General features: G+C 46.1%; 1 protein-coding gene across 10 annotated transcripts; it reads right to left on the bottom strand.

Annotated features, from left to right (window-relative positions):
* Positions 1 to 797: 797 nt before the first annotated feature.
* On the bottom strand, positions 798 to 24167 carry LOC141548477 (putative ATP-dependent RNA helicase DDX53). 10 transcript variants are annotated; one of them, XM_074277389.1, is made up of 3 exons: positions 24134 to 24167; positions 18872 to 18968; positions 798 to 4374 (listed from the first exon to the last, which is right to left on the bottom strand). In XM_074277389.1, the coding sequence occupies exon 3, from the start codon at positions 4271 to 4273 to the stop codon at positions 1079 to 1081; it is 3195 nt and encodes a 1064-aa protein (XP_074133490.1). In that variant the 5' UTR covers positions 4274 to 4374; positions 18872 to 18968; positions 24134 to 24167; the 3' UTR covers positions 798 to 1078. The 10 variants fall into 10 exon arrangements, with proteins under 10 accessions (XP_074133490.1, XP_074133487.1, XP_074133492.1 ...); XM_074277386.1 differs by lacking the exon at positions 24134 to 24167 and adding an exon at positions 22157 to 22225; XM_074277391.1 differs by lacking the exon at positions 24134 to 24167 and adding an exon at positions 22157 to 22225 and having other exon boundaries at positions 798 to 4377.
* Between the last annotated feature and the right edge of the window lie 1460 nt (positions 24168 to 25627).

Below are 25627 nucleotides of genomic sequence, written 5' to 3' on the forward strand. Positions count from 1 at the left end.
TTCATATCCATTTGGATCTTTTCTAGAATTGTCCCAAGGGAGCACAAATTGAACTTGATCTTGGGGTATAACCTGAGGTAGACCTCATATTACAGTTCCATTCCAGAATTGGTCTGAGCAAATCTTAGTGCTCTTTGGATAAGGAGTGAATCATGAATGAACTGGACAATTCTAAAGTCCAAGGGCTGCCATTTTTCAAATGTAGATTGGGTGTTCTTTGCTTTAGGGATTTTCCTGATTTGGCAGTGAGTTCTGTATTTTAAGAGGTAGAGAATGAAAGAAGGCACTGTAACAGATCATCTATTTGATGAGATATTCAATGGAATGATTCAAGGACCACCACAGGAGGGCAGTTTTGTTATTGCAAGTTTTTATGGTATTTAATAGCAGTCTTATCAGATGGAGTGTTAATAAAGTATAAAAGATTTTTAATTCCTTGTCTATTCGAGCAAGCTCCTTCCCTTATCTAATTAAGAGGAATTGTGTACATCTAATGGATAGTATGAAGTCCTTGCTTTAGGTTTTACTTTTCTTAATTACATGTAATACTGCAGTTACTTCAACAACATTCTCACAGGGTCAACTCAGTACAGGGAGATGAGCTTAAATTCAATCTGAACTCCTAGGATCAGTCCCCTTTCCACTTTCACACACATAGGACAGACCACTGAAGCACTGGAATTTCCAGGGACAGATGTGTTTTTCTTTCCACTTTCTTAAACACCCTTCCCAACCCCCAATCCCATACAATCTTACAGTTTTATGATTACCAGGACAAAAGAGGATGTCAGACTCAGTGGGTTTTTCAGTGTTTTGATTTTTATTGACATGAACATCAAGAAGCTTTAAAAGCTTAAGTATTAGTGTTTCTTGCCTTATAATATCTGGCTTAACTTTTTTTCCTCCCTCTTTCGATGCCTGTGTTGTTGATATTGTCTAGCCATTAAAGCAAGCTCTGGGGGGACTTCTTGGTTAGCCAGATATAAGATGTTAACTCCTCAGCAATTTTCCAATCATTTTTTAGTGAATAAGGTGATTGCTTCTCCTGTTTTTGTTTTGATTCTATTAAACTTTTATGTTAAGTATTAGCGTTTCTTGCCTTATAATATCTGACTAACTTTTTTTCCTCCCTCTTTCGATGCCTGTGTTGTCGATATTGTCTAGCCATTAAAGCAAGCTCTGGGGGGACTTCTTGGTTAGCCCGATATAAGATGTTAATTAACTCCTCAGCAATTTTCCAGTCGTTTTTAGTGAGTAAGGTGATTGCTTCTCCCGATTTTCCAGCTCGTCCCGTACGTCCGATCCTGTGGATATACGCTTCGATGTTTTGAGGAAAATCAAAATTATAAACATGGGTGATGTCCAATATATCAAGACCACGGGATGCCAGATCTGTTGCTATTAAGATTTTCACTACCCCTTCTTTAAATTCATTTAATGCTTGTTCCCGGTCATTCTGTTCTCTGCTACCATGTAGTGACTGCACAGGTATGCCCCGGATGCTCAAGTCACTGGATATATCATCAGCAATAAGTTTTCTATCAACAAAAATAATGACTTTATCTTCGGGTTTCATCGAGTCAATAAAGGAATGAACTAAGCCTCGTTTCTCTTGTTCTGTAGTTATGATTATTTTTTGTTTCACGGTGTTTACTGCAGCCAAATCCAAGGTACCAACATAAACGATCATCGGATCTTTCAAATACTTCTGAGAAAGACGACGAACGGCATCAGGCCACGTGGCACTGATCATTATCGTCTGTCTATCTGGCCGTATATCTGATAAAATTTTCAAGATTTGAGACTCGAAGCCCATGTCTAGCATCTTATCTGCCTCATCTAGAACCAAGTAGGTTATACTGTTAAGCGTGATGAAATCATGCGACTGAAGATCACTGAGCCTGCCAGGGGTGGCGATGACAATATCCACACCTTTGCTAATACGCTCAATTTGATCTCTTCTGTCGCTGCTGCCATATATACAAATACTTGTCATCTCCTTATATGTGTATTTTTTACATTCGCTTTCGATTTGAATAGCTAATTCTCTTGTTGGTGTGAGGACTAACATTCCAGGACCACCCCTTTTCTCTCGGGCTACTGGCTGGAGATCAAGATGGATAAAACCTGGCATTAGGTATGCTAATGTCTTCCCAGTACCTGTCTGGGCAATGCCAATTAGGTCGATTCCTTTTAATATTATTGGCCATGCCTGAGATTGAATTGGTGTAGGTCTGGTAAAACCTACTTTCTTCATGTTATTCATAACTTCAGGATAATACTCGAATGCATCTTCAAATTTGCAAACAGGGTATGGAATATTTCGTTTTTCATCTTTTTTAAGGTCCTCACATATTATATTATTTTCTTCTTTTCGCCACTTATCTACTTCTGCTTGTGACATTGACTTGGTCCTAGCAGATTCCAAATAGAAGTCTTTCTTAATTGGAGGAAGGCCTTCCCACTTGGTTCGTACATATTGGAGGTGACTCTGTCTGATTGCGTCCCAATCAATCACAGGTACCCTCCTTTCTGGGCCCGTTTCATCATGACACATTTTCATGGTGTCACTCCCTTGTGCTTCCTCCTTTGAAAACCTCTCTGTTTTCACGATTATTTCCTCAATTGTTGATTTAGCTGATTGCTGGTTCTCTAAGCTGCCATAGATCCTCACTTCTGCCTCACGTTCTCCTTTGATGACCTGTATTTTAGAACGTGAGGATTCTTGCAGCTTCTTGATCTTGCATCCTCTTCGCCCTAATATCGCTCCCACTGCGTCGGTTTTAATCGTGAAACAGAGAGGTGGTTCTTTGCCCCAGGAGTTCTGGGCCTGGTACTCCTGGCTTGCCACAGGGCCACTCAAAACCCGGAGGTTGCCTTCTTCCTGCCCTTTTGTACCGATGTTGTTGGTTGGGCCCAGAGGGGAAGGACTGATGTTACAAGTGGCATGGCTGCTCAATGTTTCTCTGGTAGATGGTGAAACCAGGTTGGTTGACGCTTGCGATTCAGAGGCAGATCTGATGGTACAGAGGTTGAAGCTGCAAGTTTTTCTCACGGTGGACAATGGAGATGGTATTATCACGTTCTTAAGTGAGCTCTGGAGCTCGGTGGTGGGCATGGCTAGGCCAGATGGAACAGGGCTGATGTTCTGGGTGGTATGACTGCTAGGTTTTCTCACAGTGGATAATGAAGATGGTGATGACATCAGGTTCCTTGATGGTTGCTGGGACTCAGGGGTGGCCATAGCCAAGCCCAGAGAGGGAGGATTAATCCAGATTGTGTGACGATTAGATTTTTTTATGGTGGATGATTGAGAAAGAGGTGGCCTCAGGTTGTTCAGCAATGGTTGAGGCTCACCTGTAAGTTTATCAAGACAGGAAGAAGGACAGATATTGCACGTGGCAAAACTGTCACGTGATTCCTCAGTAGAAATCTGAGGTGGGAATAGCATTGACGACTCCTTCAGTACCTGGGACCCAGAAGGGGATGCATCAAGCCCGGGAGAAACAAAGCTGCTGTTATAGATCTCCATGGTTGGCACACTATATGAAAATGGAGTCTTCTCCATTGGTGACCATGACTCACAAGATGATGTAGCAAAGTGAGTAGGGCAGCTTCTGTCTGTTTCTGTGGGGGGTAGCTGAGGTAGCAACTTTGTCAGCTTCTCCATCAATGGCCTGAATCCAGGACTTGGCCCAGCAGGATGAGTGGCAGAGGTGCTAGCTGTTTCTGTGATGGGCAGTTGAGCCGGTAGCAATGTGGACTTCTCTAGGGAGGATAATGACTCACTTACTGGAGTCAGGTCTGGAGAAGCAGGACAGCTATTATAGTTAGTAGCACAGCTGCCGAGTGTTTCCACATCAGGCAACTGATGAGAGGGTATCTGTGGCTTCACTGGTGGTCCAGATGCATAAGCTGATGTAGCAAGGTGAGCAGGAGAGCTGCCATCTGTTTCTATGGTGGCCAGCTGAGGTGGTAATGTCATCTTATTCAGTGATGACCTGAATTCGGAAGTTGGCCCAACAGTGTGAGTGACATAGGTACTAGCCGTTTCTGTGATACGCAGTAATGGGAGCGATAAGGACTTTTCTAACGATGGTGATGGTTCAGTTAGAGTTGGATTTAGAGAAGCAGGACAACTGTTACAGTTAACACAGCTGCCGAGTGTTTCCACATCAGGCAACTGATAAGAGGATGTCCTGGACTTCTCTGCTGGTGGCTGGGATCCTGGAGCTGGCACAGGATGCGAGACACCGCCACTATCGGATTCCATAGTGGCCACCTGAGGCCGTGGATGCTCTGTTACGGACTCATAAGTGGTGACAGCACGAGGTCCATCCAGTGGTGAACTCTTCGCATCTTCATATTGCAAAACTGCTTAAAAGTAAAAGAGGTAAAAAAGGGAAGATGAGACAGATAGAACCAGCTATGACTTCCCTAAAGAAAATTGCTTGAAAATTAAAAGTAACAAAGATAACCTCAGTTAGCAGCTAAATATCATAAAGATATTTAGCCCATAAAGCACTATTACATTATTGCACCTTTTTAGACCAGTCAAATATTTGTGATTCATAGATAATTTTCACAAGAAAATATAAGGGCAAAGCATTTGACTTTAGATTTATCTGAATATATTCACACAAAAAGTTATTCTGACAGTTATTTGATGCTGGTGTCATAACTCGAGTCCAGAACTTGATAATGACTGAATTTAGCATCAGCATGACCCAAGAGGAGCCCAACGCAAAGGAACTGGTTGCGGAGGTGACATGATGGAAACCATTTCTGATAGAGGATAGGAAAGCTGGGAATAACCCCTTAAGCACCTGAGATTTGAGAAGGACAGATTTCAAAGCATTCAGAGAAAAGGTAGATAGGATCCCATGAACACACACTGAAGTGAAAGTCACTTAGGAGGGATGAGCAGGTCCCAAAAGGTCTTATTTTGATAAGAAAAAGGACATTATCTACAGAGGCCAATGAGGCTACTCAGGGAACTCATCAAGCAACTAAAGAGTTTGAAAAGGTATGGACTAAAGATGCAAGGGCAGCTAACACAATGAATCTTCTAGCAGGACAAAATTCTTGAAGTATAGGTTTGCTAAAGCTCAAGATGAGCAGAGGCTGACAGGGAAAAAGCAAAACAAAAAACTTTAACAATTTAGAAACAGATCAAAGAATGGCAAGTCTACTTAGGAAAGGACAGGGCTAGGAAACCTGATATAGGGAAGTATGGAGCTGTTCAACTCTTATTTTCCTTGTTTTTTCTTTTCCAACTGGATGGACTGCCAAAACCAAATAAACAATTAGTAATGTTCTGATATGAACTTGGAAGGTAGTGTCTAATAAGAGTGCTCCAGAGATCTGTCCTTGAACTTAATGCTAAATATTTTTTATCAATGATTTGAATTAAAGACATATTGATGCATGTCAAATGTGCAGAAAACAGTTATTTGTCATCCAAAAGTCTGCAATCAAATTTTGATAAGCTTGAAGAAATCACTGATTATCAGTGTAGATGAAACTTGGATCAATGTAAAGTCTTTCTTTCCCTTAAGTTATAAAAGCTAACTGGACAAGTGCAAGATGGGTTAAGAATGGCTAAGCCAGCAGTCTATGAAAAAAGGGGTTTTAGTGAACTTCAAAGCTCAGTAGGAGTGTCTCTCTTTGGCAGTCCAAGAAGAAAAGTAGTAGGTTTCCTATTCCTAGAGATCTTCAAGCAAAGGCTGATGGACTAATGGATGAGGAAGTTTTTGAGAGGAACTCTTGTTCAGCTCAGCTTGTTCAGACTAGCTTAGTTGAACTCTGACTTTCCTTCCAACTGAGAAAAATCTATGAAGTCTCATAAGGTATAGTTCTGTCTTTAGGGAATGTAGGAACCATATGTTTACTACCTTAACTTGTTCTGTGCTTGAACACAATTTGCTAACATTCCTTTTTCCCTTTCCCCATTAAATGCCTGATATTTAAAAACCTCTTAGCCCTGTCTGCCAACTGTGCAGAATATGGTACTTCAATCAGAGCTCAACTAGTGTAGGTGGGGCACATTGCCCATTATCAGCTGTCCTGACAGTTATGTCATAGTACACTATTACTCAGATTTCCCGATATACATATGTGATGATAAGATAACTTCAAAGCTACAAGAACTGTGTTGCTGATTCAGATTCTATTGGTGGATTAATCAATTCTTATCTGCCATATTTTGTTAAGAGCATTTTCCCTCATTTTGAATTTACAATACATTGCTTTTCTCTAAATGTACTTATTTGTTCCTACAGCACCCTTCATTATTTGGCCTCTAAAGGTCTATCTCCCAAAGGTCAAGTTGGAAGGCGTGAGACTGAACATCTAGCCCAACCCCTTCGTTTGATAACTAAGGTCCAGAGGTCCAGCTTGTATAACTTGCCCAAGGTCAAACAGGTATAACAGGGCTGGAATCTGATCCCAAAGTCGGTGTTCTCTCTGGGACAAGACAGGGGATCTCCAGGGAGATTGTTATGGTTTACTTCATGACTTTGGTGTCACTTAAATATTGAAAAGACATCAAAATCATCCAAAATCTTTCCTATTTGGAAAAGACATGATAGCTGACTCCAAATATCTGAAGGTCTACCATATGGAAAGGGACTAGATTTCTGCTTGATCCCAGAAGGCAGACTGTAAAGAGGCAAATATAGTCTTTCTAAGAACTAGAATAAAGAGTGGAATGAGGTCCCTTAGGAGGCACTGGATGCTATTTCATTGGAGATCTCCAAGCAGAAGCTAGTTAATGGGTATTTTACAGAAGATGTGTATTCAAAAATGGGTAAAACTAGACAACCTTCCTGGTCCTCTCCAACTCTATTAAAAAGCATGACCAGTAGGGATAACTGATTGTGTTTTCTGACTATCATAATCAAAGAAAGAAGACAGTGTTACACTGTAGAAAAATCACACAAGTGGGACTCCAAGAGAAGTGAATTTGGATCAGCACTCCAGTCTATCATTCTAGGTTGACTTCATCTTAAGTCTTCATACACTCCCCTTTGCAACCAAAATGGCCTACATGCTTGTTCCTTGTTATCTTCCTCTTAAACCCACAATTCTGAACACCTCCATAATTGTTGAGGCCACCATCATCCTTCTAGTCACCCAAGTTTAGAACCTAAATCATCCTTGACTCCTGACTTGTACTTAATCTCCATGTTCAATTAGGAACCATATGTTAATTTTGGCCTTTAGACCATTTTGGGTATGGGACTCCTCTTCAACTCATCTCTCTCCACCCTTCTTCCCCCTCCCCCCCCCCCGAACTTCCCGGCCAGGACATCATTGCTGGCATAGACCATCAAAATAGCTGCCAGCCCATGACCCGCCCCACACTAATCTATCTGCTAGACAGCCACCAAAAGGGTCTCATGTTACACCTTCCCCAGTTCAAATGCTAATGATGCTTATGACCAGCATCTAATAATGTATGTTGGGCATTTAAAGCTCTAAAACCTGATCCCTTTCCTTTCTAGTTTTCTTTCACTTTGCTTCTCCCTCCCTATACTTTACCCAGCAACATTGGCTTACAGTTCTCCCTCACAGAAGACACTTCATTTCCCATCTCCATACCCTTGTATGAGCTAGCCTGGGAATGCACCTCCTCCTCTACCTCTTAGTATCCCAAGTTTCCTTCAAGACTCATTTAACAATGGGGCCGTTTCCTGGTTCTACCAGAATCTGACGCCTCCCCCACCAGGGTTACAGTTTTGTATATTCCAATGTATGTGTCCATTGTCTCCCCCGTTAGAATGTGAGCTCTTTGAGGGCAGGTTTCTGTGCCTATCACTCATGGCAATACCTGCCAGGCACTAAAGGCTTGTGAACTGACATGCCACATTCCAGATTCTGAATACATTTGCCTGGGCTCTTCCTCATTCCTGGAATTGATGCCCTTATTCTAATTTCTGGGCATCCCTGATTGCTTTCAATGAGCACTTCCTTAAATGCTTCCCTCTCTTAATATACTTCTGTTTGCTTTGTGCAATCTTTATGGATATAGCTTCTCTCAGTAACAGGTTAAAGTTCGAGCACAGAGATTGTTAGCATTTTTTTCTTTGTATCTCTAGGGCTTAATCACATACAGTCAGTTCAAATTTAAGTAAAGAGAGGAAGGGAAATTGGTTTGTTGCTGGTGGTTTACATGTATAATCAATTCTCAACAATGAAACTTTCCTTATAATATCTGATTTATTTGAGTTAAAGGAAAAGTTTGTAAGGGGCAAAAAAAATTGGCTTAGGTGATGAAAAATTAATGAAAGTAAAATGGCCAAAATCTTAAAATTAGCCAAATCATCATAGTGGTCTCCAAGACCCTTTTGAGAACAGCTTCCTGTCAATTTCCTTGGATCCTCGTTAAGAAAAAGCATGGAATTAGGTTGTAATTGACATTTTTAACAGAAGGAAAGGTTCAGCCTACATTCCTCACTAGGTATTTGCAGAAACGTGTGTTAGAGTTTTTCCCAAGTATCAATATGCAACACACTCAAAAGTTAGGTTTCTTTGAACAGTGTCAAGTGGTCAGTCAGTCAGTAAGTCTTTATGAAATATTTACTGTGTGGTGGGCACTAGGCTAAGCTTAGGATGATACCAAAAAGGGCAAAAACAAGGTCCCTCTCTAAGCAGCTCACAGTCGAATGGGGGAGAGGGGGGCAGGGAGGGGAACAGCATACAAACTATTAAAATACATACAAGATATATATATATATATACCCAGGGTAAATATGGAAGATCATCCCACAGACCTTGGTCTCACCACCCTGGCTCACGATTTTACCAAAAAAACATACTTGATTTTAAAGCTGGGGTGAGAGCTGTCTAGTTTTCATGATGTTAGTATTCACTTAATGGAATCAAATTCAAATCACAATTCAAGATACCAGATTCTGGGCCCAGTAGCTTCAGGCTTGAAGTCAGCAGTATTGGGAGCCATGTTTCAGTATCACAACGGGCTGTGATTTCATCTGTTTAGGCCCAGGCCACCTCTTCAGCCCCTTAGCAAACAGCCCCATACAAGTGGTACCTACCTGGTGGTGGCTAAATCTGATAGAGCTGCAGGAAGAGGAATAACAAACTTTTGAAGCAATAGTTTTTAGAATATGTTCTTGGTTTATATTCAATAACCATCTATTTTACACAAAAATCTTATCTTTAGTTATGATAACTATTGTGGAAAATGAGACTGAAAAGGAGTAAGATTTAGAAATCAAACCAAACATTTTCTCATATAAACTTCTTCCCAAATTGGGTTCTGCTAAGTTCTGGAGCTCTATGAGAAAATATCAATGTGATACTGAATTTTGTTTTTAATATTCTAGATGAAGTATCAACCACAAAAATCAATAATCAGGAGATACAGTAATTTAATGTGGTTATATGAAAATAGGCTTATTTTCTTCTATTTACTACAATATTCCCCAGATTGAAGGGTATATTCATATCCTCAGCTTTGCATGTATGAGATCTGAGACTGAAATATTAACAAGACAGTCTTATGAATAGATAGCACTTTAGGTAAAAAGGATTGTTACCTAAGAAATGAAACATTTCCCTTGAAATGGAAGCTAGAATTAGTAGACTGTCAGTAACTAGACTAGCTCGCATCCATATCTCAAGCTCCTTAGTGTTCTGCAGCCAAATTAGCCACTAACTTCTACTTCAATGACATGATATTACCAGAGTTCAGCTTTAGGGTCCAGAGAAATGAGAATATATATGAAAGTCACTTCAGAGTAGTCTCAACTTTAGTTTTCAGCTTTAGGCCTAGAGAACTGAATATATGTCACTGCATAGAAGACTCAACTTTAGTTTTTTGTTTTTGTTTTTGTTTTTTAATGAGTAGGGAGATTTGAGTAGCTAACACATAATAATGCCACCATCTTGTGGCCAAGAATGGTATCTTCTGTTTTCTTTTTTCTTTTTTTTCCCTTTAAATCTAAGGAGCATTTATCACCATTAAACAACATTGCAGTTACTGAACAGCTTCAATATATGACATGGTTGGGTTAAAGTGGGAGCATGTACACAACACAGAAAATGATGTTTCTGCTTCATAGAGTTTCTAATATCAGGACCAGTTGCCAGAATAAGTACTTATAAGAATGAATGTGCACTTCTACTAGAGTACATTTAAATTCACATGGATAGGGTAAAAACATATTTGGGATAAATATAAATACTTAAATTGAATATATTAATTTATACTAAACATATATATTAACTAAGTATAATATATTAAATATATGCTATATACTATATAAATAAATACTATTAAATAGGTGGTTAGAATAAATAATGTAGTATCATTTCAAGGGCTCTAAGTTGGTACTTATAGAAACTGTCTGATTTGATTCTGATGACAGCCCAGGAAGAAATTGAAAACCTGCTCAAATGAGGCTAATGTATTCCCCAAAGCTCCCAAGAAGTACCAAGGACCATGAGTCTTGAGCTCCTCCAACTATTCTTAAAGATCATATTTATGAGGCTCTTCTGCTAGAAAGCAACATACCCCAAATACCTATCCCCCTTACTAACGTACTATCCTGAAAAGCTAGCTGTGTGCCTGTTTCAGCCGTTCATCTCAACCCCTATTAGTAATTACAAGTTGTCAGACCTATATGAATTTTTGTTTTAAGATACAATAGTGGCAGTACTGGTTCATAAAACCACCTGTGAGACTACACAAATATTTTTTCGCAGGATCCTAGAATGAAAGAACTAGAAGGGATGTAGAGATTTTGTAGAAGCAACCTGATCCTGTTCTAGAGGAGGAAACTAATCCTGTTATGAGAGGTTACATGATTTACCCAAGGTGAAGTAGAGAATGATCAAGCTAAGATTTAATGCAAATTCGAAATCACTGAATCATTAATAGATCTGGGAGGTTTCTTACAAATCATCTGTGCCATCCCTGCTCCATGCCCCAACCACCCAGTTTACAAAGGGGTTACACTGAGGTTTGGTGATTTATTCAAGTTCAAACAAGGCATTAAGTAGAACTCAGATCTGAAATCATATCTCCTGTACATCAGAATCACACACTAGGTAGGATCTACAAGGAATCCAGACTAATGCTTAATTTACAGAGACAAGTTATGTATCAATGGAAAGCCATCTCAAGTTATTTGTACCACAGAATCACAAAGTAATAGAGCTGAGAGGGCCTTTAGAAGGCTTTTAGCACCTCTTCTCTTCCCCCCTCCCAGTCCCAATTTTGCAAAGGAGACTTTACAGAGTTCAAAGAGTGACTAACTTAAAGTTAGCCAGTAAGTAGCTGGGCTGGGATTTAAACCCCCAGCCTCTGTACTACAAAAATACAGAATACAAATACTGTCCTCTCCTCCAGGTTCAAATGCTGATTTGACAAGAGGAGGAAACCTAGGAAACCTAAAGGACATACCAAACAATACCTTCGGAAGAAATGGGATTTGACCCCAAGTCACCTGTACCACAAATAGTAGACTAACAGATGTGGGAAGGGCCTCAGAGCCAGAGAGGTTATCTGTTTTCTTGTGTACAAGAAGGAAATGAGGTCCTGAAAAGCATCAGTTACTTAGGACAGCGGACTGGGATTTCCACCCATCTGTACTATAGAACAAAAGACTATTCCAAAAACTGTCTTCTAGGCCAACCTCCTGATTTGACAGAGGAAACATAGGTAGCCTATAGGACCTACAAATAATGCCATTGGAAGAACTGGGATTTGAACCCCACTCCCTATAGACTAAGCAGAGGTGGGAAAGTCTGTAAAGCTAGCTGGGATATTCTTCTGATTGGGTACAAGAGGAAGAGGGTTCTTAAAATGCACCAGTCACCTGCCCAAGAGCACAGGAGGAGGCTGGGCTAGGATTTGGACCTTCTGTGGATTCCATAGTACTGAACTAAACACTACAAAATCTCTCTAGGCAAACCTCCTGATTTGATAAATGAGGAAGTCTAGGTACACTAAGAAAGGAAGCCAATGATACTATGGGAAGAACTGGGATTTGAAAATGAGGCCTTTATACCACCAATACATAAACTGGCACAGGTAGAAAGTTTCTCAGAAGACATGGGGATTATTCCTTTTCATGGGGTATTCAAGAGGTAAATAAGGGCTTGAAAAAGCTCCAAATAATTACTCAAGAGCACAGCAGATGGTGGGCTGGGATTTGGACTCATGGCTTCTGAACCTAAGGATCCAAAACTTCTAGAAATTTTAAGGCCTTTAAGACGAACTTAGAACTTTGGATCAACACTGGTACTGATGAGAAAATCCCCTCCAAAGAGAATGCAAAGGCCCAAGCTGAAGGGACAGAGAATGCGTACTGTACAAATTATGGGGTCTCCTTGTCGGGTTGCTGAGGGGGGCCCCCAAATTACCTTGACAATGGCTTTGTAGGAGCGGTGGTGGACCCGGAGGGAGCTGTGCGCCCCCTTCTCCCTCCCAGCACCAAGCAGTTCTGCCCCTGGCTCTGTTGGGGGCAAGCTAAACAAACGGCGCCTCCTAGCGACGGCCTTTGTGACTGCAGGCAGGGACAGAACGTGGGGAGGGGTTATGTTGAGGCGGGGCTACTGCAGAGTTCTATCCTCCAGAACTGTAAGCCCCGCCCACCTCTACTCAGGCAGTTCTTTCTCCCCTTCTCTCCATTTCCTTTGCTCCCTACAAAAACGCCCCCCCCCCGCCCCCACCAAAGTTCCATCTGACTCTGGCTTATCTATTTCTTCCTTCCTCCTCCTGTTACCCAAAAGCCTTGGCAAGGGGGCAAGGAAAATCGGTCACACAGGGGCAGAAGGGCAGGGACCCAATCAGCTCCCCCTCTGCCAGTCTGTCAAAGGGAGAAGTGAGATGGAAGGGGGAAGGTTCAGAGGAAACAGTGATGTCCCCCAGGCCCCCTGCCCTTGAGAAAGAAGGAAAACTTAGTACTGTAAGGAATGGATCTAGCGATACCATTGTATAAACTGGATTTGGACCTGAAACCCCGGACTAGCAAAGTATAGACTAGCAGAGGTGGGAAGGGCCCGAGGAACCATCGGGGTTATCCCTTTTATGGGGTACCACAGGGAAATGAGATCCCGAAAAGTGCCACTTACTTCCCAAAGAGCACAGCAGGGGACCTGGCAGGGATTTGGACACCCTGCCTCTGAACCATAGCCCCCCAAACTCCTAGAACTTCTCATTCCTTTAAGGTAAACCTAAGACTTGGACCGACACAGTAACAAAAAACTAGAGGAGCAAAGTCCCCAATGGACTTAAGTGCCAACGCGCAAGCAAAAGGGACATAGTCTGTGGCTGTGTACAATCTCTACCCGTTCCTGAGGGGGGCCCCCAAATTACCTTGACAATGGCTTTTTAGGAGCGGTGGTGGACCCGGAAGGAGCTGTGCGCCCCCTTCTCCCTCCCAGCACACCAAGCAGTTCTGCCCCTGGCTCTGTTGGGGGCAAGCTAAACAAACGGCGCCTCCTAGTGACGGCCTTTGTGACTGCAGGCAGGGACAGAACGTGGGGAGGGGTTATGTTGAGGCGGAGCTACATCAGTGTTCTGTCCTCCAGAACTGTTAGCCCCGCCCACCTCAACTACTCAGGCAGTTCCCCACCTCATTCCATTACCCCTCCCCCTCCTTCCCTCCATCCCTGTTTGCCTCCCCTATAGAACACTCACTCCCCCCTGCCCCCCTCCACTACAGGTTCCCTCTAACTCGGGTTTTCCGTCCTTCTTCCTCCTGCCCTGGGGTACCCAAAAGCCAGCTCCTTCCTGGGTCAGCTGCCAGGGAAACTGGGTCCCAGGCGCTATGGGGGGTGAAAGCAAAGCCAACCCCAGTAAAGGTGGGGTCAGGCAGGGCCCGGGGAAGAAGAGCAGGGGCCCAATCAGTTCCCCACTGCCAGTCTGAAAGTGACAGGGCGAGGAGAAGGTTCAGGCCTAAGAGTGATGGCCCCCAGGCCCCCTGCCCTTGAGAAAGAAGGAAAACTTAGTACTGTAAGGAATGAATCTAGCGATACCATTGGATAAAATGGATTTGGACCTGAAGCCCCTGAAACAAACTGTAGACTAGCAGAGGTGGGAAGGGTCTGAGGAACCATCGGGGTTATGCTTTTTATGGGGTACCACAGGGAAATGAGATCCCGAAAAGTGCTGGTTACTTCCTAAAGAGCACAGCAGGGGGATTGGTGGGGATTTGGGCAACCTGCCTCGGAACCCCCAAACTCCTAGAACTTATGAGTCCTTTGAGGCGAACCAAAAACTTGAGACCAACACTGGAGCGGAGGAAAACTAAAGTGGAAAAGCCCCAGTGGCAGGATTCGAGTTGCAAGCTGAAGAGACAGTCTGCGGCTGTGTACAATCTGGACCTGTTCCTGAGGGGGGCCCCCAAATTACCTTGACAATGGCTTTGTAGGAGCGGTGGTGGACCCGGAAGGAGCTGTGCGCCCCCTTCTCCCTCCCAGCACCAAGCCTTTCTGCCCCTGGCTCTGTTGGGGGCAAGCTAAACAAACGGCGCCTCCTAGCGACGGCCTTTGTGACTGCAGGCAGGGACAGAACGTGGGGAGGGGTGACGTTGAGGCGGAGCTACTGCAGTTCTATCCTCCAGAACTGTTAGCCCCGCCCACCTCCTCTACTCAGGCAGTTCTCCCTCTCCCTCCCTCTACACCTCCTTTTCTCTCTCCATTTCTTCCTCTCCATCTTCCTCCTCCCCCTGGGTACCCAAAGCCAGTCCTTCCTTGGCCAGCTGCCAGGGAAACCGGGTCCCAGACGCTATGGGGGGTAAAAGCAAAGCCACCCCCAGTAAAGGTGGGGGTCAGGCAGGGCCCGGGGAAGAAGAACAGGGACCAATCAGTTTCCACCTGCCAATCTTTCAGAGTGAGAAAGAAGTTAGGAGGACGGGAATGGGTTCAGAGGAAACAGTGATGTTTCCCCTCCCCTTCACCCAAGCTCCCTGCCCCTGTAGCCTTGAGAAAGGAGGAAAACTAGGAAGACTAAGGAATGGATCTAACGATACCATTGGATAAACTGGATTTGGACCTGAAGCCCCTGAAACAAACTGTAGACTAGCAGAGGTGGGAAGGGCCCGAGGAACTATCGGGGTCATCCCTTTTATGGGGTACCACAGGGAAATGAGATCCCGAAAAGTGCCGGTTACTTCCCAAAGAGCACAGCAGGGGGATTGGTGGGGATTTGGGCAACCTGCCTCGGAACCCCCAAACTCCTAGAACTTATGAGTCCTTTGAGGCGAACCAAAAACTTGAGACCAACACTGGAGCGGAGGAAAACTAAAGTGGAAAAGCCCCAGTGGCAGGATTCGAGTTGCAAGCTGAAGGGACAGAGTCTGCACCTGTGTACAATGTCAGGCCTCCCTGTCGGGTTGCTGAGGGGGGCCCCCAAATTACCTTGACTATGGCTTTGTAGGAGCGGCGGTGGACCCGGAGGGAGCTGAGCGCCCCCTTCTCCCTCCCAGTACTAAACACTTCTGCCCCTGGCTCTCTTGGGGGCAAGCTAAACAAACGGCGCCTCCTAGTGAGGGCCTTTGTGACTGCAGGCAGGGATAGAACGTGGGGAGGGGTGACGTTGAGGCGGGGCTACTGCAGAGTTCTATCCTCCAGAACTCTTAGCCCCGCCCACCTCCTCTACTCTGGCAGTTCTCCCTCTCCCTCCCTCTACACCTCCTTTTCTCCATTTCTTCCTCTCCATCTTCCTCCTCCCCCTGGGTACCCAAAAGCCAGCCCTTCCTCGGCCAGCTGCCAGGGAAACCGGGTCCCAGGCGCTATGGGGGGTGAAAGCAAAGCCACCCAGTAAAGGTGGGGGTCAGGCAGGGCCCGGGGAAGAAGAGCAGGGGCCCAATCAGTTCCCCACTGGCAGTCTGTCAAAGTAACAGGGCGAGGAGAAGGTTCAGGGCTAAGAGTGATGGCCGCTACCCACACTGCCCACCAAGAAGGGTGACAGGGAAGCGAGAAGGGTCAAATTTAAGCGTGGTGGCCGCTATCCCCACTGCACACCCCACAAAGTGACAATGAGGGAAGGACCTTCAGGAGTAACAATGACACTCAGCCCTCACTGCTCTCTAACAAACAAGAGAAGTTGGGGGAAGATCCAGAGCTGAGGCTGATGGCCCCTACTAAACATAATAGAGGATGAGGGATGATCCAGAGCCAACAGTGATGGCTGCTAACCCCCATTGCCCACTCTTCCAAGTCAGGAAGAGGGGAAAAGGTTCAGATGAAACATGATGGCTCCTACACCCACTGCCCTTGGCAGAGGAGGAAACCTGGCTAGCCTAAAGGAAGGACTTAATGACACCCTTGGAGAAGCTGGGATTTTCAACCTCACTCCCCTACCCCACCACAGTGTAGCTAAGCAGAGGAGGGAAGGTCCTTGGAAGCCAGTGGGGTTATCCCTCTGATGGGGTACAAGAGGGAAGTGGGCCCCTGAAATGTGGCAGTTACTGAAGAGCACAGCAGGAGTTCCTGGCTGGCATTGGGTACCCCGGCCTCTGTACTACACAACTACAGACTACAAAAAGTTTCCTTTGGGTCCTTTAAAGGAGACATATAATGATTATATTGGGACAACTGGGATTTGAACCCCAGTCCCCCATATCACAAACTTAGGACTAGCAGAGGTGGAAAAGCCCTCAGAAGCTCTCAGGGTTTTCCCTTTTATTGGTTATGGGAGGGAAAGAACAGAGCCAGAAGCTAGGGTGGAAATTGGACCCTCTGTGAACTACTGAATTGTAGACTACAAAAAAACTGTCCTCTGTGCCAACCTCCTGATTTGACAGAGGAGAAAACCTAGGAAACCTAAGGAATCCACCTAATGATACCTTTGCAAGTATTGGGATTTCAGTGAGACTTTTGTACCAGCAGTCTGTAGATTGGCAGAGTTTGGAAGGCCGAGTAAAGCCATCTGGGTTATCCCTTTTATGGGATCAAGGATGGAAATGAGGCTCTGAAAAATGGTACTGATTTACTCAAGAGCACAGGAAAAGGGTGGGCTGAGATTCAGACCCCCGGCCTCTCTATTACAGAACTATCCTAGAAAAGTGGTCCTCTAGACAAAACTCCCTATTTGAGAGAGGAGGAAACCTAAGGGATGTACCTATTGGTGTACTGGAAGTACTGTGATTTGAATTTGAGGCCTCTGTATCAACAATCTGTAGACTGACAGAGGTTGGAAAAGCCACAGAAGCCTTTGGGTTTTACAACTTTTATGGGGTAGGAGAGGAAAATGAGCCCCTGAAAAGTAGCTGTTACTTATTCAAGAGCACAGGAGGAGGCCCAATCCCTGGGATTCGGGCCCTTGGGCTGTGTACTACAGTAATACCAACTACAAAACCTGAGGAAGGCCCTCAGAAGCCTTCTAGTTATCCCTTTTATTGGGTTTAAGAAGGAAATGAGGCTCTGAAAAGCGTCAATTAGTCACTAAATTGCTCAGGTGGCTGGACAAGGATTTGGACCCCCCCCCGTGTTTTACAAAGCTACAGACTACAAAAACTCTCCTCTAGGCCAACCTCCTGATTCGACAGGGCAGGAAACCAAGGTAGCCCAAAGGACATTCCTAATGATGCCAGTGTATAAATTGGGATTTATTTGAAGCCAAAATCTGTGTACAACAAACTTTTAGACTACCAAGGGTTTTTATGGGGTACAAGAGGGAAATGAAGGTTTCAAAAGCAGGAACTTATTTCCCAAAGGGCATGATAGGAAGCTCTGGAGGGATTTAGATGCCGGCCTCTGTACAGCACTACAGACCACAAAAACTGCCCTCTCCACCAACCTCCTGATTTGACAGAGGAGGAAACCTAGGTCACCTAAGGTACCTACCTAATGATACTTTTGGAAGAACTTGGATTTGAAATAACGAGTGCCCTAAACCACCAATCTGTAGACTGGCAGATAATGGAAGAGCCACAGAAGCCTTCGGGGCTATCCCTTTTATGGGATACAAGAGGGAAATGAGCCCCTGAAAAGGCAGTACTACTGATTTACTCAAAGAGCACAGCATGAGGCCTAGGGCTGGGATTGGGACCCCTGGCCTCTTTATTACAGAACTAGCCTACAAAAATGTTCTCTAGTCAAGCCTCCCCATTTGAGAGAGGAGGATACCTAGGTTACCCAAGGGAAGTACCTACTGATACTACTGGAAGTTATTTGGATTGGAATACGAGGCCTCTGTACCACTAATCTGTAGACTGGCAGTGGTTGCAAAGGCCACAGAAGCCTTTGTGTTTTATCCCTTTTATGAGTACAAGGGGAAAATGAGGCCCTGAAAAGCAGCAGTTACTTACTCAAGAGCACAGCAGGAGGCTGGGGCTGGGACTCGGTCTCTGTGCTACAGAACTACATAGTACAAAATCTCATCATCTTGGCCAGCCTCCTGATTTGATAGTGCAGGAAACCAAGGAAGCCTAAGGGACAGATTTAATGATGGTATTTGAACAATTGGGACTTGAACACTAGCGCTCTGTACCATGAGCTCATAGACTAGCAGTGGTTGAAGGTCCTAACCACCCACCGGGATATCCCTTTCATGGGAAATAAGTCAGAAAAGAGGCCCTGAACAATACCAGTTGCTTATTGAAGAGCATAGAAGGAGGCTATGCTGGGATTTGGACCCCCCAGGCTCTGTATTACAGAACTAAAGACTACAAAAACTGTCCTCTACGCCAACCTCCCTATTTGACAGAGGAGGAAAACTAGGTAACCTAAGGGATGTACCTAATGATACCACTGGAAGAACTGGGATTTAACTCCAAGGCCTCCAAACCACCAATTTGTAGTGGCAGAGGTTGGAAGGCCTTCAGAACCCATCGGAGTTATCCCTTTTATTGTATAAAAGAGGGAAATATGGCCCTGAAAAGGGCCAGTTACTTACTCCAATTGCACCGCAGGAGGCCTGGGCTGGGATTCGGACCCTTGCTCTCTGTACTACAGAGGTTCAGAATACATTATCTCTCCTCTAGGTCAACCTGCTGAATTGATAGAGGAGAAAACCTAGTCAATCTAAGGTACATATGTAATGATACTATTGGAAAAACTGGAACTCAAACCCCAGTATATTCTACCACCAAACATTAGACTAGCAGAGGTGGGAAGGCCCTCGGAAGCCACTGAAATTACCCCATTTATGTGGTACAAGACCACCATGATGCCATGGAAAGCATCAATTACTTACTGAGGAGCACAGGAGGGGGCTAGGGTGACAATTGGACCCTCTGAACTATGGAAGTACAAACTACAAAACCTCTATGCCAACCTCCTGATTTGACACAGAATGATACCTAGGTAGCCTAAGGGGTGTACCAAATGATACCATCAGAAGAATTGGGAATTTAACCCAAGTCCTCTATCCCACCAGCCTATAAACTAGTAGTGGCTGAAGGTTTTATAAATCCATCTGAATTATGCTTTTCATGGGTTGCAAGTCGGAAAAGAGGCCCTGCAAAGCATCAGTTGCTTACTGAAGAGTACAGGAGGCAGCTATTCTGGGATTTGGATCCCCAGCTTCTGTATTAAAGAACCACATAACTAACTACAAATACTATGCTCTGGGCCAACCTCCTGATTTGACAGTTTGAGGGATGCACAGTTGATCAAACTGGGATTTGAACCTGAGGCCCTTTCCCATCAACTTGTAGACTAGCAGAGGTGGGAAAGTCTTTAGAAGCCATTGGGTTTATCCCTTTTATGGGGTGTTAAGAGGAAAGGGAGGTCCTGGAAAAATGCTAGTTGCTTACTCAAGAGCACAGTGGGAGGCTGTGTTGGGATTTGGACCCCCGGCCTCTGTTGTAGAGTACTACAGACAACTGTCCTCTACACCAACTTTGTCAGAGGAGGAAACCAAGGTGGCCTAAGGGAGATACCTAATGATACCATTGCAAGAGTTGCTGTTTGAACCCCAGTCCCCTATGTCACAAACCTACAGAATAAGCAGAGGAGGAACAGTCCTCAGAAGAGATCACAGTTATCCCTTTTATTGGGTTGAAGGCAAATAAAGCCCTAAAAAAACAGTAGTGACTTTCTCAAGGGCACAGCAGGAGGCCCAAGCTGGGATTTAGACCCTTGGAAGGGAGTGGAAGGTGCCAGCTGAAGGTGCGAGTGTTTGGAACTTGTCTGGCCTCCCTTTCAGGATCCTGAGGGGAGCCCCTAATTACCTCAACAATGGCTCTCTGAGAGCAATGATGGGGGGGAAGAGCTGCGACCCTCCCTTCTCCCTCCCAACACCAAACAGTTCTGCCCCTGGCTCTGTTGGGGGCAAGCTAAACAAACGGCGCCTCCTAGCGACGGCCTTTGTGACTGCAGGCAGCCACAGAACGTGGGGAGGGGTGACGTTGAGGCGGGGCTACTGCAGAGTTCTATCCTCCAGAACTGTTAGTCCCGCCCACCTCCTCTACTCAGGCAGTTCTCTCCCATCTCATTCTACTGCCCCTCCCCCTCCTTCCCTCCCATCCCTCCTCTTCTCCTCCCATACTCAACACTGCTCCTCCCCCTCCCCTACAGGTTCCCTCTGACTTGGATTTCTCCATCCCTCTCTCTCCTCCTCCCTCTGGGTACCCAAAAGCCAGCCCTTCCTCTGCCAGCTGCCAGGGAAACCGGGTCCCAGGCGCTATGGGGGGTGAAAGCAAAGCCACCCCCAGTAAAGGTGGGGTCAGGCAGGGCCCGGGGAAGAAGAGCAGGGGCCCAATCAGTTCCCCACTGCCAGTCTGTCAAAGTGACAGGGCGAGGAGAAGGTTCAGGCCTAAGAGTGATGTCCCCCAGGTCCCCTGCCCTTGAGAAAGAAGAAAAACTAGGAAGCCTAAGGAACGGATCTAGCGATACCGTTGCATAAACTGGATTTGGACCTGAAACCCCGGACTAGCAAAGTGTAGACTAGCAGAGGTGGGAAGGGCCCGAGGAACCATCGGGGTTATCCCTTTTATGGGGTACCACAGGGAAATGAGATCCCAAAAAGTGCCGGTTACTTCCCAAAGAGCACAGCAGGGGACCTGGCAGGGATTTGGACACCCTGCCTCTGAACCATAGCCCCCCAAACTCCTAGAACTTCTCATTCCTTTAAGGTAAACCTAAGACTTGGACCGACACAGTAACAAAAAACTAGAGGAGCAAAGTCCCCAATGGACTTAAGTGCCAAGGCGCAAGCAAAGGGGACATAGTCTGTGGCTGTGTACAATCTGTACCTGTTCCTGAGGGGGGCCCCCAAATTACCTTGACAATGGCTTTTTAGGAGCGGTGGTGGACCCGGAAGGAGCTGTGCGCCCCCTTCTCCCTCCCAGCACCAAGCAGTTCTGCCCCTGGCTCTGTTGGGGGCAAGCTAAACAAACGGCGCCTCCTAGCGACGGCCTTTGTGACTGCAGGCAGCGACAGAATGTGGGGAGGGGTGACGTTGAGGCGGAGCTACATCAGTGTTCTGTCCTCCAGAACTGTTAGCCCCGCCCACCTCCTCTACTCAGGCAGTTTTCTCCCCTTCTCTCCATTTCCTTTGCTCCCTACTAAAACGCCCCCCCCCGCCCCCACCAAAGTTCCATCTGACTGTGGCTTATCTATTTCTTCCTTCCTCCTCCTGTTACCCAAAAGCCTTGGCAAGGGGGCAAGGAAAATGGGTTGCACAGGGGCAGAAGGGCAGGGACCCAATCAGCTCCCCCTCTGCCAGTCTGTCAAAGGAAGAAGTGAGATGGAAGGGGGCAGGTTCAGAGGAAACACTGATGTCCCCCAGGCCCCCTGCCCTTGAGAAAGAAGGAAAACTTAGTACTGTAAGGAATGGATCTAGTGATACCATTGCATAAACTGGATTTGGACCTGAAACCCCGGACTAGCAAAGTGTAGACTAGCAGAAGTGGGAAGGGCCTGAGGAACCATCGGGGTTATCCCTTTTATGGGGTACCACAGGGAAATGAGATCCCGAAAAGTGCCGCTTACTTCCCAAAGAGCACAGCAGGGGACCTGGCAGGGATTTGGACACCCTGCCTCTGAACCATAGCCCCCCAAACTCCTAGAACTTCTCATTCCTTTAAGGTAAACCTAAAACTTGGACCGACACAGTAACAAAAAACTAGAGGAGCAAAGTCCCCAATGGACTTAAGTGCCAAGGCGCAAGCAAAGGGGACATAGTCTGTGGCTGTGTACAATCTGTACCTGTTCCTGAGGGGGGCCCCCAAATTACCTTGACAATGGCTTTGTAGGAGCGGTGGTGGACCCGGAAGGAGCTGTGCGCCCCCTTCTCCCTCCCAGCACCAAGCAGTTCTGCCCCTGGCTCTGTTGGGGGCAAGCTAAACAAACGGCGCCTCCTAGCGACGGCCTTTGTGACTGCAGGCAGGGACAGAACGTGGGGAGGCGTGACGTTGAGGCGGAGCTACATCAGTGTTCTATCCTCCAGAACTGTTAGCCCCGCCCACCCCCTCTACTCAGGCAGTTCTTTCTCCCCTTCTCTCCATTTCCTTTGCTCCCTACTAAAACGCCCCCCTCCCCGCCCCCACCAAAGTTCCATCTGACTCTGGCTTATCTATTTCTTCCTTCCTCCTGTTACCCAAAAGCCTTGGCAAGGGGGCAAGGAAAATCGGTCACACAGGGGCAGAAGGGCAGGGACCCAACAGTTCCCCCTCTGCCAGTCTGTCAAAGGGAGAAGTGAGATGGAAGGGGGCAGGTTCAGAGGAAACACTGATGTCCCCCAGGCCCCCTGCCCTTGAGAAAGAAGGAAAACAGTACTGTAAGGAATGGATCTAGCGATACCATTGCATAAACTGGATTTGGACCTGAAACCCCGGACTAGGAAAGTATAGACTAGCAGAGGTGGGAAGGGTCTGAGGAACCTTCGGGGTTATCCCTTTTATGGGGTACCACAGGGAAATGAGATCCCGAAAAGTGCCGCTTACTTCCTAAAGAGAACAGCAGGGGGTTTGGTGGGGATTTGGACACCCTGCCTCTGAACCATAGCCCCCAAACTCCAATAAATTTTAAGTTAAACTTTAAGGCGAACCTAGGACTTTGGACCACCTCTGGGGCTGAAGAAAAACCAGAGAGGAAAAGCCCTGGGTGGCAGGGAATTCGAGTTGCAAGCTGAAGGGACAGAGTCTGCACCTGTGTGCAATCTGTCAGGCCTCCCTGTCAGGTTGCTGAGGGGGGACCCCAAATTACCTTGACAATGGCTTTGTAGGAGAGGTGGTGGACCCGGAGGAAGCTGTGCGCCCCCTTCTCCCTCCCAGTACTAAACACTTCTGCCCCTGGCTCTGGTGGGGGCAAGGTAAACAAACGGCGCCTCCTAGTGACGGCCTTTGTGACTGCAGGCAGTGACATAACAAGGGAGGGGTTACATTGAGGGGGAGCCACAGCAGGGTTCTAGCCTCCAGAACTCTTAGCACCGCCCACCAGACTATTAAGGCAGCTCTCCCTCCAGAACTTTTCTCTCTTCTTCCTGTCCTCCCTACTGAAATACCCCTCCTCAACCAAAGTTCCCTGACTCGGGCTTCATCTCCTCCTAGTTACCCAAAAGCCTCAGCAAGGGGGGCAGGGAAATTGGGTCCCAGGCTCTATGGTGGGTGAAATCAAAATCAAACCGAATAAAGGACTGGTCAGGCAGGACCAGAGGAAGAAGAGGAGGGACCCAATCAGTTCCTCCACTGCCAATTTGTTAAAGTGAGAAGGAAGTGAGATGGAAGGGATCAGGTTCACAGTAAAATAATCTCCCCCAGGCCCCCAGACCTTACCTTGAGAAAGAAGAAAAACTAAGCAGCCTAAGAAAGAGATTTAACGATACCATCGGATAAACTGGATTTGGACCTGAAGCCCCGGACTAGGAAAGTGTAGACTAGCAGAGGTGGGAAGGGCCCGAGGAACCATCGGGGTTATCCCTTTTATGGGGTACCACAGGGAAATGAGATCCCGAAAAGTGCCGCTTACTTCCCAAAGAGCACAGCAGGGGACCTGGCAGGGATTTGGACACCCTGCCTCTGAACCATAGCCCCCCAAACTCCTAGAACTTCTCATTCCTTTAAGGTAAACCTAAAACTTGGACCGACACAGTAACAAAAAACTAGAGGAGCAAAGTCCCCAATGGACTTAAGTGCCAAGGCGCAAGCAAAGGGGACATAGTCTGCGGCTGTGTACAATCTGTACCTGTTCCTGAGGGGGGCCCCCAAATTACCTTGACAATGGCTTTGTAGGAGCGGTGGTGGACCCGAAGGGAGCTGTGTGCCCCCTTCTCCTTCCCAGTACTAAACACTTCTGCCCCTGCCTCTGTTGGGGGCAAGCTAAACAAATGGCATCTCCTAGCGATGGCCTTTGTGACTGCAGGCAGATTCATAATGAGGGAGGGGTTATGTTGAGGGGGAGCTACAGCAGTATTCTATCTTCCACAACTGTTAGCCCCCCCTTCCTGTTCTACTCAGGCAGTTCTCCCCCTCCTTCCAGACCTCCCTTTCTCCATTTCTTCCTTTCCCTTCCTACCCAAAGGCTTTCCCATCAGCAGTTCCCTCTAACTCTGGCTTCATCTCTCTTCCTCTTCCCACTCCTCCTCTTGGTTACCCAAAAGCAGCTCAATGGTGGGTGAAAGCAAAATCAAACCCAGTAAAGGGGTGGGTAAGGCAGGCACAGGGGAAGAAGAAGAGGCACCCAATCGGTTCCCCCACTGCCAATCTCTGAGTGAGAAAGAAATGAGGAGGTTCAGAGGAAACACTGATGGCTTTCAGCCCCACTGCCCTTCACCAAGGAGGAAACCTAGGTCACCTAAAGCACGGATCTAATATCAACATTGGAAGAACTAGGATTTGTACTTGGACTACAAATCTGACTAGCTGAGGTAAGAAGGCTCTCATAAGCAATCAGGGTTGTCATTTTTATGAGGTAAAAAAGGAAAATGAGGTCTCTAAAAGCAGAAGTTTCCTTGTTCAATAGCACAGCAGGAAACTGGGCTGAGCTTTGGATCCAGGGCCTCTTTAATACAGAGCTACATACCACAAAAGCTGTCCTTTAGGTAGTTTAAGGAAGGAACCTAATGAGGCCATGGGAAAAACTGGGATTTGAACCTCAGTTCCCTATACTACAAACCTATAGACTAGCAGAAGTGGAAAATCCCTCAAATCCTCAAGGTTATGCCTTTTATTGGTTACAAGAGGGAAATAAGGCCCTAAAAAATCAGTAAGTTTTTAATCAAAAGCATAGCAGGTGGGTGTGCTGGGACTTGCATCAGTGGCCTCTGTGACAAAACTGGCCTACAAAAGTGATACTGTAGCTGAATCTCCCTATTTGAGAGAGGAGAAAAACTGGGTAACCCAGGGGATGTACCTATTTATAATGATGGAAGTACTGGGATTCCAATCCGAGGCCTCCATTCCAGCAATCTGTAGACTAAAAGAGGCTGGAAGGCCCACAGAAGCCACAGGGGTTATCTCTTTTATAGGGAACAAGAGGGAAATGAGCCCCTGAAAAGTGGCAGTTACTTAAGTGTACAGGAGCAAGATGACCTTGAATTTGGAACCCAGTATCCACTTTCTGTAGCACAACATCCTTATTTGATAGAGGAGGAAACCAAGGAAGCCTAAGAGACAGATCATATGATTCCATTCAGAGAACTGGGACTGGAACGCCTGCAGCACCAGCCTGTAGTCTACAAGTGGTTGAAGGTCCGAAGTACCCATCA

Source organism: Sminthopsis crassicaudata, chromosome X, assembly GCF_048593235.1.
Source record: "Sminthopsis crassicaudata isolate SCR6 chromosome X, ASM4859323v1, whole genome shotgun sequence".
Taxonomy (NCBI): Eukaryota; Metazoa; Chordata; class Mammalia; order Dasyuromorphia; family Dasyuridae; genus Sminthopsis; species Sminthopsis crassicaudata.